The 14,174-nt window shown below is 35.4% G+C and overlaps 4 protein-coding genes and 1 non-coding gene across 5 annotated transcripts; 1 reads left to right on the forward strand and 4 right to left on the reverse strand.

Annotated features, from left to right (window-relative positions):
- The first annotated feature begins 1,237 nt into the window (after window positions 1-1,237).
- On the forward strand, window positions 1,238-4,904 carry LOC106711353. Its single transcript, XM_014503660.2, has 5 exons — window positions 1,238-1,433; window positions 2,501-2,726; window positions 3,655-3,825; window positions 4,144-4,405; window positions 4,570-4,904. Exons 1-5 carry the CDS (start codon window positions 1,263-1,265, stop codon window positions 4,790-4,792), a joined length of 1,053 nt encoding a protein of 350 aa, XP_014359146.1. The 5' UTR covers window positions 1,238-1,262; the 3' UTR covers window positions 4,793-4,904.
- Window positions 2,935-3,005, reverse strand: Trnag-ccc. Its single transcript has one exon. It is a non-coding gene; the product is annotated as a tRNA-Gly (tRNA).
- A 1,415-nt stretch (window positions 4,905-6,319) lies between the features above and the next one.
- On the reverse strand, window positions 6,320-6,828 carry LOC123721640. The gene is made up of 2 exons (XM_045680901.1): window positions 6,659-6,828; window positions 6,320-6,590 (listed from the first exon to the last, which is right to left on the reverse strand). The coding sequence occupies exons 1-2, from the start codon at window positions 6,787-6,789 to the stop codon at window positions 6,329-6,331; spliced, it is 393 nt and encodes a 130-aa protein (XP_045536857.1). The 5' UTR covers window positions 6,790-6,828; the 3' UTR covers window positions 6,320-6,328.
- Window positions 6,829-7,468: 640 nt separating this feature from the next.
- Window positions 7,469-8,662, reverse strand: LOC123721674 (deoxyribonuclease-2-alpha-like). Its single transcript, XM_045681086.1, has 3 exons — window positions 8,502-8,662; window positions 7,829-7,988; window positions 7,469-7,609 (listed from the first exon to the last, which is right to left on the reverse strand). Exons 1-3 carry the CDS (start codon window positions 8,624-8,626, stop codon window positions 7,469-7,471), a joined length of 426 nt encoding a protein of 141 aa, XP_045537042.1. The 5' UTR covers window positions 8,627-8,662.
- Window positions 8,663-9,238: 576 nt separating this feature from the next.
- Window positions 9,239-13,999, reverse strand: LOC106710810 (deoxyribonuclease-2-alpha). Its single transcript, XM_045680900.1, has 8 exons — window positions 13,632-13,999; window positions 13,030-13,204; window positions 12,468-12,573; window positions 11,786-12,001; window positions 11,162-11,387; window positions 10,514-10,696; window positions 10,107-10,269; window positions 9,239-9,504 (listed from the first exon to the last, which is right to left on the reverse strand). Exons 1-8 carry the CDS (start codon window positions 13,730-13,732, stop codon window positions 9,403-9,405), a joined length of 1,272 nt encoding a protein of 423 aa, XP_045536856.1. The 5' UTR covers window positions 13,733-13,999; the 3' UTR covers window positions 9,239-9,402.
- Window positions 14,000-14,174: the final 175 nt, after the last annotated feature.

Raw genomic sequence — 14,174 nt, forward strand, 5'->3', positions numbered from 1 at the left:
ATTGAAAACGTCAAAAGACCTGAGAAATATTTCTGTACAACAATTTACACGAGAATGTTCGAATAAAGAATAATAGCTGTTTAAACGTTCACAGAGACGTTTCAAGCCCCTTGAGAATTGTATGGGTAAATCTTAAACAGGGATGTACTAAGTATTATAAATAAATACAGGAAGGCAAGAAGTATTTGAAGATGAAGAAAAAAAAATTGAATGTGGAGATTTAAATGAAACGTGGGAAACATAAGCATTTTTAGTATCACAAATTTAATAAATAAAAAAACTGAACTGAAAAACTGCATTTGTATTACCGGCTTTTAGGATTACTAAACAATTTAATCTTGGAGAGTAAGTATTTTTTTTAACCAAGCAATATATATATTTAATGGAAAAGACGTCTAAGTCGTGTTGGTTTTTTCTCACAAAATTTATTCGTATGTTATAATCCTAGTCCAACTCTGTATATGTCCATATGGCTTACAAGCGTTTCACAGTGTGGGATAGATCGCCGGAACCAATGTTCAAACAATAACAAGACTGCCGCTATTGAACTGTTTCATATTGAACCGCATCCGTAGTGGACATGCTACTAAAGACACGCAGATATAACTCCCATATTATTGACTTAATTGACATAACATAGTCATCATACACTTTTTTTCGGAAACATACTATCCAAGAAAATCCAAGGTTTGAAAATCAAATCCAATCTATACATATTAATAAAATTGGAGTATATGTTTGCAATATCAAGAAAAAAAAATCATACTGCGTACACGCGATGTATTTGTGTTGCTCATAATGAAAAACCAATTTAAAAAATGTTTGTCTTTCTGTATGTCTGTCCGCAAGACCGCGTTTGTTTCGGGTAATCTACGGAACGGCTGTACCGATTTTGATGGGGCTTTGACACAAAGATGTGATGCACGCGCTGCTTTTTTCCTTCTTTTTAATTCTGCGCTGAAGAAAACCCGGGCGACTAATAGTTTAAGAACAAAATGCCAACTTTTTTAAAAATCGGTCAAGATAAGACAATGGGTGTACTTTTAAGCAAAAATTGCCTCATAAACATTACTTATACCTCTGACGGCCCTAGAGCTTACTTTGTGATATTTTTATTTTGAATAACGTTCGCAATGACTTCAGAATCAATTAAGGTGTTAAAATAATAATTTCGAGGATATATCTCATGTTATTTTGCAAGCACGATCTTTGCTTATCTTTGACGATTGTATTGCAGAGACAAAATGTTCGCGCAGTGAAACATGGACCCTCTGACGTGGTTATCCCTGGGGCTGCAGTTAGCGGCGCTGTGCTGCATCGTAGGCGCGCTGCTGTTGTACCTACTGCGCAAAGTACGCGTTGCAGAGGTGCTGCCGACAGATGGTGCAAAGACCGTACTCGTCACCTCCGTCGATACTGCTCTAGGCTTGCAGGTACTGTGTCTTCTGTCTTATATAAATTATTTCTAGTATGCTTAGCTCAAAGGATATTTGGTGAAGTGACTTATTCTATGATATACAAAGAGCTCGTAATCGTATTTCTAGGTTTGTCCAGAATCCCGAACACATCTCGCATTAATTGATAACGCAACAGTATAAATGGTACACAGAGGAATGGTGGTATAGAAAAGAAAGTTACTTGTAGCCAGGTCAGGTCACGCAGCTAGTGGCACTAGTAGAAAAAGTGACTTAGATACTCCATAATGAGCAGAGTTACTTATTGGTTGTTTATATTTCAATATAAGTTATGTTCAATAGAGTTAAACAAGGACTTAAACGATAGATTATCGCATAGGTAGACACACACTCCAATGCTCTTCGACTAAAATCAGCGAACGCCTTTGTGTTGTCTGTCGCAATATTGTATTAAAAGATAAGAAGCACAATGCAAGGCATATTTCTTAGGTCATGTCTGTTGCAAATCTAATGCCCGTGGGTTGAAAGTTGATTAACTGTCAAACGCAAAGCCCTTAGCTTTGCACGCAACTTACCAAGTGTCATTGTATAATTTTGTGTGAACAACGTTCGTATTGTATTTATATATGTATTATATGTATATTGCTCGTTGATTATTTTACTTTGTTTGCATATAACTTTATATGGGTTATCGATTGATGAATAAATAACAAATCCTATAAAATTTATATAAATTTCTTAATGTTGAATAAGTCTAAACTAAAGCAGTAAATATTATATTTAATATTTTATAGGTATGCGATTTTGAAACAATAGAATAGTGATAATTATTTGAATAATGTAGGAGACGACCTTGTTATTTGCATACAAAATTGTTTAATTCATCAAGCGATAATAACAAAAATAATTCATACGTAAAATAAATTTTGTACCTAATCTAATACAGAAACTTAATTTTAGAACGAAAATCTTTCACAGTTTCGTTTAAATCTGCTGAATTTTCATGACTTTGTTGAAGACGTTACTATATCTTTTACTACGTAAAGGTGAGTACTTATTTAATAAAAAACATCCTTATGTTCCAGATAGCAACATATCTAAGCGATCGAGGGTGGCGTGTGATCGCTGGCTGCCGTAGCGGCGGGCTGGGCGCGCGCTTGGCTGAGTCCTGGCTGCAGGCACACGTAGCTGCCACACCCGAGGACGAGCAACCTCCCCGCCTCGCCACCCTCGAACTGGATGTAGCTCGCGAGGACCTACTTGAAGAGTCTGCGAGGGCCATCGCGCAGCATCTACCAGCTGGGGAACATGGTATGTGAACAGAACAGTACACTAGATCCCGTAGTTAAATAAATTCTACATGGTTTTAGGGGACAAAGTTTTATACGTTTGTATGTATCACTATTATTTAACAAATAAATAAAAACTCGTTCAGTGTTTAAAATCTTTCATCAATGACTTCAAATTTCTTGATAACTCGCCGAAAGCCTAGTTTCTTACAACCAGCATCAAAAAGGAATGCACTGCCCGGGAATCGAACCCGGGTCGCAAGAATGGGAATCTTGCATGATACCACTACACCAGCAGTGCTCAACAATATACTGAACAAAATACCAGCTCATTCCTAGTTTTGAATTGAAATTTTGAGGATTATTTGATTTTAGTCTATTATTTGTACATTTTTTAATGTAATTATTTTTTTCTTTTAAAACCATTAGTCACTAAAGTTGTAAATGTTAAAGTTGTTGAACATAACGCCATCTATTGTGCTAACTTGTACTTATCCTAACACCTTATAAATAATCACATTGACCATAGATGGCGACTAAATTAAAACTTAGTCACATATCGAAGACTAACTATAGCCCGCGACTCCGTCCGGGCGGAATTTAAAAAAAAACTTAATGAGTAGCCTATGTGTTCTTCCAGACTATAATCCACATCTGTGCCAAATTTCATCAAGATCCGTTGAACCGTTACGCCTTCAAACAAACATCCATCCATCTTTCTTTCTTCGTTAAAATTTCGCATTTATAACATTAGTAAGAAATAAGATTAAAAGAACTCAATTCTCTGAGGTCGTCGCGGTATATACCAGTTGCTGCTACTCATGCCTCTGCCCCTATTGAGATTACATACGTTTAGGATGGTATTGCGGGTCCGTTGTTCAACATGGGTAGGTGTCAGCGTATTAAGGCCATTCTTTGTGTTACGGTAGTGTTATGTTGTTGTTGTGCAGGCGTGTGGGCGGTGATCAACACGGCGGGGTGTGGCGGACGCGGCGCGGCGCGCTGGGAGGCGGCGCTGCGCGGTAATGTGCTGGGCGCGCTGCGCGTCGCGCGCTCCTTCGCGCCTTTGCTCGCCGCCGCCGCCGCCGACCATCCGCACGCGGGAAGACTCTTTTACATCGGTTTGTCTATTTATATGTACATATTTAGATTTAGAATATGGAGCTACTGACACTCGCCGCATACTAAGTACATAATAATTTCAAACGGACTTAATCCACTACAAATGCGTGTAACCGAGGAAGACCTTCCAATCGAGTATGTTCTATTCGCATCAATGGAAGTTTCTACCAAAATGTTACCAATATATGCAATGGAGTAATACGAGTATAATGTAAAAAATTGTCATTGTATTATAAAAGTACTCTAACATACTCTGTATTGGTTCTGCTTTGTTTGTGTATATTTTTAACTTCAACACGTAATTTTGTTAATTGTAGGTTTGACATCGGACACGGCGTGTGAGAACGTGTCACAGGGGGCGGGTGCAGGGGTGGGGCAGACGCAGGGCGTGCTGGAGGCGTGCGAGGCGGGCGCGGTGTGCGCGGCGGCGCGCTGGGGCACGTGGGGTGCGGCGCGCGCTCTGCGGGGTGCGCTGCGGCCGCGCGGCGTGCGCGTGGTGCTGCTGCACGCGCCGGACCTCTCCGCACTCGACGTGTACGCGCCGCCCGCGCAGCTCAGCGCGCCCAGCCAGCCGGCAAGGTTAGCAAACTATCATAAAAGTTGCGATGCGCATCTACTAAGCGTTTTGGGTTGGTTGTTGCATTTGATAGATGAAACACGTCACATCAGTTGGCGTTTCCTTCATTAAGCCTTTTTTATATGAATTAAATGTTCACTGAGATCGTATTATGGTTCAATTGTAGCCGACCAGAAAGTCCGAGCTCCGACATAAGCGGTGCGAGCGCGAGCTGTGCGGTGACGATGCCGGGCGAGGCGGCGGAGTACAGCGCCAAGGTGCTGCCGGCCGCCGCGCTCAGGCTGCTGGAGGACGCACTCACTACGCCCGCACCAAAAGACTCCTACTACTTGAAAGTCAAACACGACTCCTGGTTCACAAGGATGCCTTCCTTGAGGGTCGGACACTGAACTAATTAATAGGGCGTGGCTTTGTTTACGAATTCGCTTCAAAGAAGTTTTTAAAACTGCATTGAATCATGATTGTTTGATTCTAAAAGTTTACTGATGTTAAATGTTTGAATTGAAGGATTGAAGCACATATAAAATAACTTTAGTTTTCATCGATTTTGAATACTCAGTAATTATAACGAAATTACGGATTTTTTATGTAGCTATCCGACTATGAATTTAAATAGTCTTCAATTTAAGTCAAAGTTACCTTTAACTAATTTGTTGAACTATAAATTTAACAAATCAAACATGAGTCTGTATTGAACACCAGTCCAGCAGACAAAGGCTGATCTTGATAATGATGATGATGAAAGATGAGTTAAGATTCCCAGAAAAAGCTAACTTGTTAATATTTTGTTGTTATATAAAAGTAATGAAGAAAACATTGGAAATAAAAAAAATCGGAGCTGCGCCCGTTTTACTCTTTTTTTGACGGAACAGTTTTTCTTGTAAACAAAAACGTATTTACCTAATTTTAACACATATTCAATCACACAATACGCACTAAATTATATAATCCAAACACTATTTTATCGGACAATAAGTTAATATGAAGTAACCATAATTAGTATTACAAATTAAATGAACTTGATACAGTTTCCAAAGAAATATATATTTACATATATTGCTAATATTTAAATCCAGGCGTTGCATAAAAGCAGATTTTTTAGGCAAACCTGAATTCATATATACTCATTTTTATTTTTGTTTTATATAATCCATGCTCATTTTAATGCTTCATTTTTTTTTTCTATATTATTTTCGACCCACTGATACCTTGTTAGACGAGGGCACAGGGCAGTGGAGGTATTGTGCCAAATAACAAAAGGTACTAACAAATTACTAATTTAAACGTTAAAAAAGTATTTATACGATAGAAATTGCTTTAATAAGAATTTAACAAATTTGATAGTACCTTTCTATACGATCATTTTTTAAGAATGATGGACATTTTGTCATTTAACAACGAGACCATATTTGCTGTTTTTTGTAGATGATAGCAAATAGAGGCACTCTGTGCTAATTTTATGATAAATGGGTTTTAACTCGATTTTAACTAGAGACCCGAAGGAATCATGACTTAAGTAGACTTAGTGGAAAGTGGGAGGTTCGCTGAATGTGGGTTTATATTAAAGATGTCACAATGATATGTAAATAATTTTTGTGTTGTACATTAAAATGTATCTTTTAAAATGGTTGTTTTTTTCCTTTACACAATTTATTTATTTTCAATAACTGCTATTCTTCAAATTTTGAGAGATTTAAAAGCAACAATATTTAAAACGATGTTTTGTATATAATTTTATTTTATGGTAAAGAAACTTTATACAATAATTTTTTTATCTTTTTTGAAACTTTTTACAACTGGCAAATGTTAAATTATTTTTTTAAATACTAGGAATAGAATAATAGAATTTAACTTGGCACGTGAGGAAGGAATGAACTCTTGTGCCTTACGTGCCAACTTAAGGGTACTAATAGTTGACACTTCTATTAACATTCTGGTTCTTTAACTTTAAAATTATCAAACGTCAACCAGATGGAATAATCATCGACGCAGGTAATAAGTCCACCCTTTCCTGTCGTATCCTCTTTATCTAGATTACTGACACAGGTCCAGTACTGCGGCGGTAATGACTTCATCTTCTGCCAGGAGGCGGCGGTGCTGACCGCGAACCGCGTGCGGTCACTCAGATTGCTCACGTACTGAACTGATTCCTTCAGCTTTAATGATATTGTCTCTATGTTACGTACGCTGCAATTAAAGTTAAGTAACTGTGTTATTCAATATTACCTATTAGCTGCCAGCTGATGTATACTAACCTAAAGTTTTTTGCGCACACAGAAGAGAGATATTCTCCATCCGTAGGACTATACACGTCCAACACTAGCTCCTTGGAGGCTGCAAACTCCTCGTACAAAGAACCTTCATTAGCAGGAGGTCGCGCTAACATTTCCACGGTCAAATGTTCAGAATTTGTCAAAAAATTAACTTTTTTCGTTTGTTTTCTACAAAATAATATTATTTTAGTATCGTATTTACGGTTTAATTATGGCATAATAACGTTTTTATCAAATTACGGGACGTTTCATAAGTAGAAAACCCGCTATAACTTTTTTGATAGTTCTTTTCCATAATAAGCAACATAAAACTTAAATTACTTACTTTTTTGAGTTCGTATCATGCCGAAAATCCCATGAGGGCAATAATTCTCGCATTCTTTTTGGTACTTTGACATAACTGAACATGGGTGCAGCGACTTGTAATGCTGATGCGATCTCATTTATAGCTAATAGATCGATAGACAGACACATTAATAGATGTCCATTTGCTCTCTCACTGTCCGGGAACGTCGGACGATCATCTGTACAGATGCATTATGAAATGCTGTATGTACTATGTTTTTAAAGTTTGTAAGTTAGTAGTAAGCTTAATTTATCACACCAGCCTAAGAATACTCTTGTTACTGACTTGTCTGTTCTATAGTCACACTTTCTGTAGTCAAACCTGCTGGACTGATTTTGATGAGTGAGGTATTATTCTAGTTTTATTCTTCCCTGGAGAGTTATAAGGTACAGCCAGTCAGTAATTGTTCATTATGAGTAGTGGTATCAAGGTGTTATGATGTATATCTAACCGCGCATGTGGATCAAGCCGGGTACGGTATGCCCTATCCAAACACCGCCGACCTCGTCAGCCAACAGCACGCCGCGGGCCTCCGATGTCGAGCGCGGCTCGTAAACTGCCACCGCTAGGTAATCTGTGTACGTCGGCTGAAACCAACGTCACCTCATAGGATATAATTACTCGTCTTTTGTCTGTTGAAAACTTTTCTCGTTTCCTTTACATAATCATCTTTTTTTTAATAGTCTATGATCGATGAATTAAAGCAATTAAATCAACTGCTAGCTTATTATTTGCAGTTTTTAATAAAAATTAAACTAAAATTTCTCGGTGTGGGCCACAATTAAAGTATAAAAAATTATCCTTACCCTATAAATAGGAGACAACGTGTGCTGCAACATAGAATTGGCAGTAATGTATTTGCTAGAAGGTTGCCATCTGCCAGCGTTTCTTGAAGTGATATAAGTAAAGTTACGTCCTAATTCTAAGTATGGCGCAATGTCACTAGGAGGCTTGTAAATGTACCACCTGTGTACAAAACATTCTACACAATCTTAACACGTTTAATACCACTCGGATTTTGAGTACTTTGTTACAAACACTTTAATAGTAACCTCATAAGGCGAATCGATGCCACAGAAAGTGTTAAATAAGGAGTTACTATTAAATATACTTTAATTAATAACTAAAAACCTTAAGCTCTGCCCTCCTTTTCTTTAGAAGGGCAGTCTTTAACACATTCAATGCCAACACTTTATTTATAAGCTGTCGCCCACGACTTCGTCAGCGAAGTTGGTAATAGCCTAAGTTACTCCTGTATACTTGAGCCACCCTTCAGTAAAAGTCCCGTCAGAATTGATCCAGCCGATTCGGAGATTACCCGGAACAAACGCGGACTTTTCATTCAGACACTCCAATTTAATTGTTTTTAAATATTTTGTATACTAAGTTACGATCACTCAACATCGGGCCATGCTACCTTCGAATATAAAAAGTAAAAAAGCTGTCAATAACGTAGCCAAAAAATGCAACAATTATTACCATCCAACAGGTCTATTTTCGTTATCTCTGCAGTGAAGATTCAAATAATTCCAACCTCTAACACGATCCAAAGGTACGGAATGTCCATTTACGATGGTGATAAACGTTAAAAAAATAAAATACATTGTTGACAATAAGCAAAGTAAGCAACTACTGAAGTCAACGGCGACATGACCACTGGTTATTTATATGGTTTTTTTTACGATGTTACATAAAATCTCATAAATTTATGCTTACATAAAACACAGAGTGAGTATGACGAAACACCTGCGTAAAACATATTGTCGTTCCTGTAATTTTTTTTATTTATAGAGATAACAATGTTCTGTTCAGATGTTTCAGCAATGGAAACACATTGTGAACGTGTTAATTTATACACGAACAACACTTTGTCAGAACAAAAACAACGAGCGACACTTAACTGAAATAAAAACAAAATCTTCAAATCTTAAATTGTATTTTGTATGAGAGACATCTGAAAACAACTGTTAAAAAATACATCGCTCTTTCAAAACATTCCTTATATTACATAAAATAATAAATAAAAAAAAACGTTATATACATAAAACAGTTTACAAATTATACAAATACAAGGAAAAGGCTAGTTATAATTAAGAAATACATTTAATAAGAAAATACACAATGGCACTTATCCGTGCTAACTATATCGTAATGTATTGTACTAATACTAGAATATTAAACTTTTAAGGCGAGTTTTTTTATTTCAACAAACGATATGCAACCCAAAAGGGTAAAATTAAAAGGTTATATAAAGTAATGGACATATAAAATAGGTACAAAATAGAAAACCCTCGCCTTAATAGAGTGGCACAATAGATATTTACACTGAGACTTAGAGAGAGGTTGGTACGATTAGTCCTTAGTTTATCCGCACTAGTTGTTAGTTGCACGTCTGCACGGACTCGATGAGGTGCGCGAAGTTGCCCCACAAAATTGGCCCCGACGTGCAAACTGTGCCCCCGCCCCGCGACTCCTGGGGCAACTGTAACCACATCACTATAATAGTCCGCGTACTCTGATATACGCACATTTGAAGTGACAAGTTTACACAAAGATTTCTTTACTAAAATATAATTCTCTGTCTACATTTTTTTTTTTATTATAGTTTTTTCTAATATGAAGAGGTTTTGATTTTGCACCTATTTTTTCACCTCTGTTTATAAAATGGACATATATCCATTACTAGCTATATTTCCAGTAGATGTCGATAGGATTAATTTATAAATTGTCAATGTGTAAATTGAAAATTTTTCAGGAGAGGCTCTCAATGTCTCAACCTTATAGGAAAATAAGCCGCATAGGCCCTTTTACTTCAGCAAACAATTTTACATCTATTAATGTGTATTACGTTTAGTGTATGTTGTTAACTAAACTAAGAGGTAGCTTTTTACATAACAAAGTAAAAATAATCAATTTGTTACTTTGGCATTTATAAATTGGACCCATCGAAATATCAAAGGTACCATAATTGTTCATTACCTTTTTCTATAAAAGTAGTCATAGGAATATAAGTGTAGGAGGAGATAGTCAACCTGAAAAGGAGGAGGTAGTGAACCTGAAAGTTGACAATGAGATGAGACATACCGCTCTGTTGATGTCGCCGACGCAGACCCAGTAGTCGGCGACCTTGGTGTCCTGGCTGTTGTGCATCTTGTGCGCGACCGCCACCGCCCACTTGGAGTGGTCGTTGTGCGACGTGAACGACATCTTCGCGATCGGAAACTTCAATCGCTCGATATTACGCACCCTACACAATATACACAAAACAAATAGTCCCACGTAAACAGTTGTATCTGCAAATGTTCTGCTTTACATCACAACTCCTGAAAGTTTGACTGCTTCATAATTTTTTGTATTATATGTTTCATTCGGAAACGTTAAATAACCACAAATCAAAAATGGGACCTAAATTGGTCTTTATTTAAGCACGCTGGCCCAGAACTTTATTTGTCTTCACACATTTTTTTTTATCTACTTTTTAGAGTACTTACTGAAAGTTCCTCGTGCACTCAGAGTCCAAGGTTCCAGGTCCGTTGGTCCAGGACTCGACGAGCAGGTCAGACTGCAGCACCTCCGCCACCAGCCCACTGTACAGGTCGTCGTTGAACATCGCGCTCTTCGCAAACGACAAGAATTTACGACCCACTAAAGTTTCGAAACTTTCTATATGGTACCTGGAAGGTTAGAATGTAAATGCAATCCTCAGGAAAGGGTAATAAGGGGATAAGGATCGACAGGGTACGGTTAATAACAGGAAATATTATTTTTCAATTAATTATCTCAAATATTAATTGAAAAATGTTTGTTGTAAATGTCTATGTTTTTAATTTATTTTTAGATTTTTTATTTATATTAGAAAAAAAATATTCTGCTCAAATTCTCATATATTCTTGCTATCGATGCTTGATAGTTTAATATTTTTAGCAGTCATTAAAAATATCTTGAAACAGATATGTCTATTTCCATAACATTTCAAAAAAACAAATAATAAAAGGGAAACCGTAACATGGGGTAGAGAAATATAACAAACATTCAATATTAATATAAATTCAGTTATATTTCAAAACAGATATCCAAAGAATCAATTATTTAATAATGTTTTGAATATACATAATATACACAATCTTTGCTTTCCTTACCAAGGTGATGCGTCTATAGTTTTATTATGAACAACATCAACTAAATTAGGAAGTTCACTATCGAAGTCCGGTGGCATATGGTAATACACGATCAAGGGTTCATTGTATTTTAGTTGGGTTGCAATTTGATTTAATGTTGAAGTTTGAACAGAAACACATAGAAATGATTGTCCATACTTTGTCCCCGTTGTCGGATAATTATATGAAGAAACATTGAGACCATGAACTGAAAGAAAACAATATAACTTTAAAAAGAGAAAAATCTGTCTATCGAGTTCTGAAATTTGATCATTTTTAAATACAGATTTTTTTTTTTAATAATAATTTTTCTTTCAAAATTATTTTTTTATTTGTAAATGATAATTTTGATTAATTTTTAACATTAACCTATCCTATTCTATAAGTAAGGAAGTTAGACACAGTATGTACTCTTATACTTGAAGATATATATATCACTTATATTTTTATATTTTAAAAACTTTTAATTACTTTCTACTGCTAGAAATTAGAATAAATTTGATTGTGCCAAGTTTAATTGATACAACTTTTTTTTATTCAACCAAAAAGTATACTAGCAAAAGGCAAATATAGACAGACATATTGTAGGTACATAAAATGACTTACTGTCAGGTAATGGCGGAAACCTTGGCACAGAATGGACCAACCAGAGAGCCGTAAACTTATCCCCTAATATCACCCCCTTAGTGTGTCCACTTTCCACACGTGACTTCATGAACTTTGAGTGCATTTTACACATTTCAGCTAAATCATAATCATCGTAGTATTTATCGCCGAGTTTGAATTTCTTGAACTTCTTAACACCAGCTTGATTCATTTGACCTTTGAAAGATATAATTTGATTTTTATAAGTATACTAGTTGTCGCCTGCGACTCTGTCCGTGTGGAATTAAAAAACATAATAAGTAGCTATGTGTATATTATGTGTTCTTCTAGACTATGATCAACATCTATGCCAAATTTCATTGGGATCCGTTGAGCCGTTCTGGAGATGCCTTCAAACAAACATCCATACATCCATCCAAACATTCGCATTTATATTTTTAGGAAGATTTTAACTCATAGCGCTAAAGATTAAACATGTATCCTACAGTAGAGGTTTTTTGCACCAAATGCAATTTTTTCGTTCTTTTTGGTTCAGCATTATAATAACTTCACCTATCATGTTAATCAAACTAATAATAAACTTTAACACATTGCATGCTACTACAATTTTTACAAATTAAAACATTGTTTATTTATATGAAAATGAATTGATGGTATTTAATGTGTTAAATAGTATACATACCTCTTTTACTTTTCGAATACATCTCAGCAACAGACTGTAGAATATCTGGCTGGTGCTCCGTGGCTGGAGGCTGGTCATTATACACCAAAGATATTATATTCCTATCCTGAAATGTATGGAAAATAAAAATTGGGCTTAACAGCACAAGCACGGGACTTTGTGAAACTCTCAATTCGCTTTCAAGTTTACAAAATAAATTTGAAATGTTTTGACTTAAATGAAAAAAAGGTTTATTTTATATATGAAAAAGGAACTGACAAATCTATTTTATATTAAAACATATAGTTTCAAATTATAAAGTTAATAGTAGTTATCAGTGATTTATAAAAGATGTATTTTACATAAAAATAATCAGTGGGAAAAACAGGAAATTTCGTGATAGTCAATGCTTGAATCTAAAAATTATTACTGTAAATTTGAATTACTATTGTAACTTGCAGTCATGTAATGTTCACTAAGGGCATTCCTTAGTGCACTAAGGGACAGTTTATTACTTAAACTGTCTTAAGATAAATGACTCTGAATGTTAGCTTTAAAAATACATTATTAAAACTAGTCTTACTTGGTACAAAGGCATTAAAGTCTTCCCAACCATAGACCGGGAGTCGCTTATGGCTAGATCTGACATAATCCATCCTCCTCTTAATTTAGATGGGGTTAAGTACATATATGCTACCCCTCTCCGCACTAACGGGTTCAAGTGATTCTTCTCCCGAGGCAACTTATACACATAAAACCTATAGTAACAACATAAAATGATTTATAATGCTCCACAAATAACTAAATTACAACTTACTAAACACATTTTGCAATAACAATTACTTTGCTTGATATGTGTCATATTTGATTAAGTATAAATTTAATATTAATATCTTTAATGTATAAGATGGTATTTTCAAAATTATGGTGTATTCAAAGCATTATTGATACTTCTTTTAAAGAAATATTCTAGTGTATTTATTGTTATTTTTTTTACCTATATCTTTTAGATAATTTTAGAGATTGAAATATGAAACTAATATTTCAGATCATATAGTTAAATAATAGCTTTGTTATAAATTAATGTGCTGATAACTGAAGTGAGTCATATATTGTAGGATTTCTTCTTTGTTTACATAAATAAAAGTGTATGAAATATTTATTAAATTAGTAAAAATGACTTACCAATCAACTGGTTCTCCTCTTTCATTTCTGCACTGAGGTGTCAAACTATTGCACTCAGTCAATATTAACGAAAATATCGCCAGTAATTTAAAGCTATGCATCGCGAGACGTGTTTACTTCATGGATGTCCCCCGCGAAGTAATAGGAGACTCAGGAAGTTCACATTAGAGTTGTTTATGATGTCATGGAATTTGATCATAGAATGTATCTACATAGGCTGCAAACAACTGTTTGTTTATAAAACATTGTTAAATTGTTTCCTTTCATGTATACAAATTGGTGTGACGAATCACCGCGAAATTCATTGATAGACTGCGCCATTATTTATTTTTATTCGCCAAACTGGTTACAAAGGTATTTTGTTATTGTTTACCAAACAAATGACAGTGACAACTATTAGACAAGACAGAAAGGTTAGAAAACTTTCAGCCAAACGCTTGCTCACTTTTATTTTATTGTTTTGAAATAAAAATAATTACAAAATAAGAATACATGCAGTAACTTATTATTATTACGTATTTTTATTATTTATGGTATACATTA

This window comes from Papilio machaon, chromosome 14, assembly GCF_912999745.1.
Source record: "Papilio machaon chromosome 14, ilPapMach1.1, whole genome shotgun sequence".
In the NCBI taxonomy this organism is placed as follows: Eukaryota; Metazoa; Arthropoda; class Insecta; order Lepidoptera; family Papilionidae; genus Papilio; species Papilio machaon.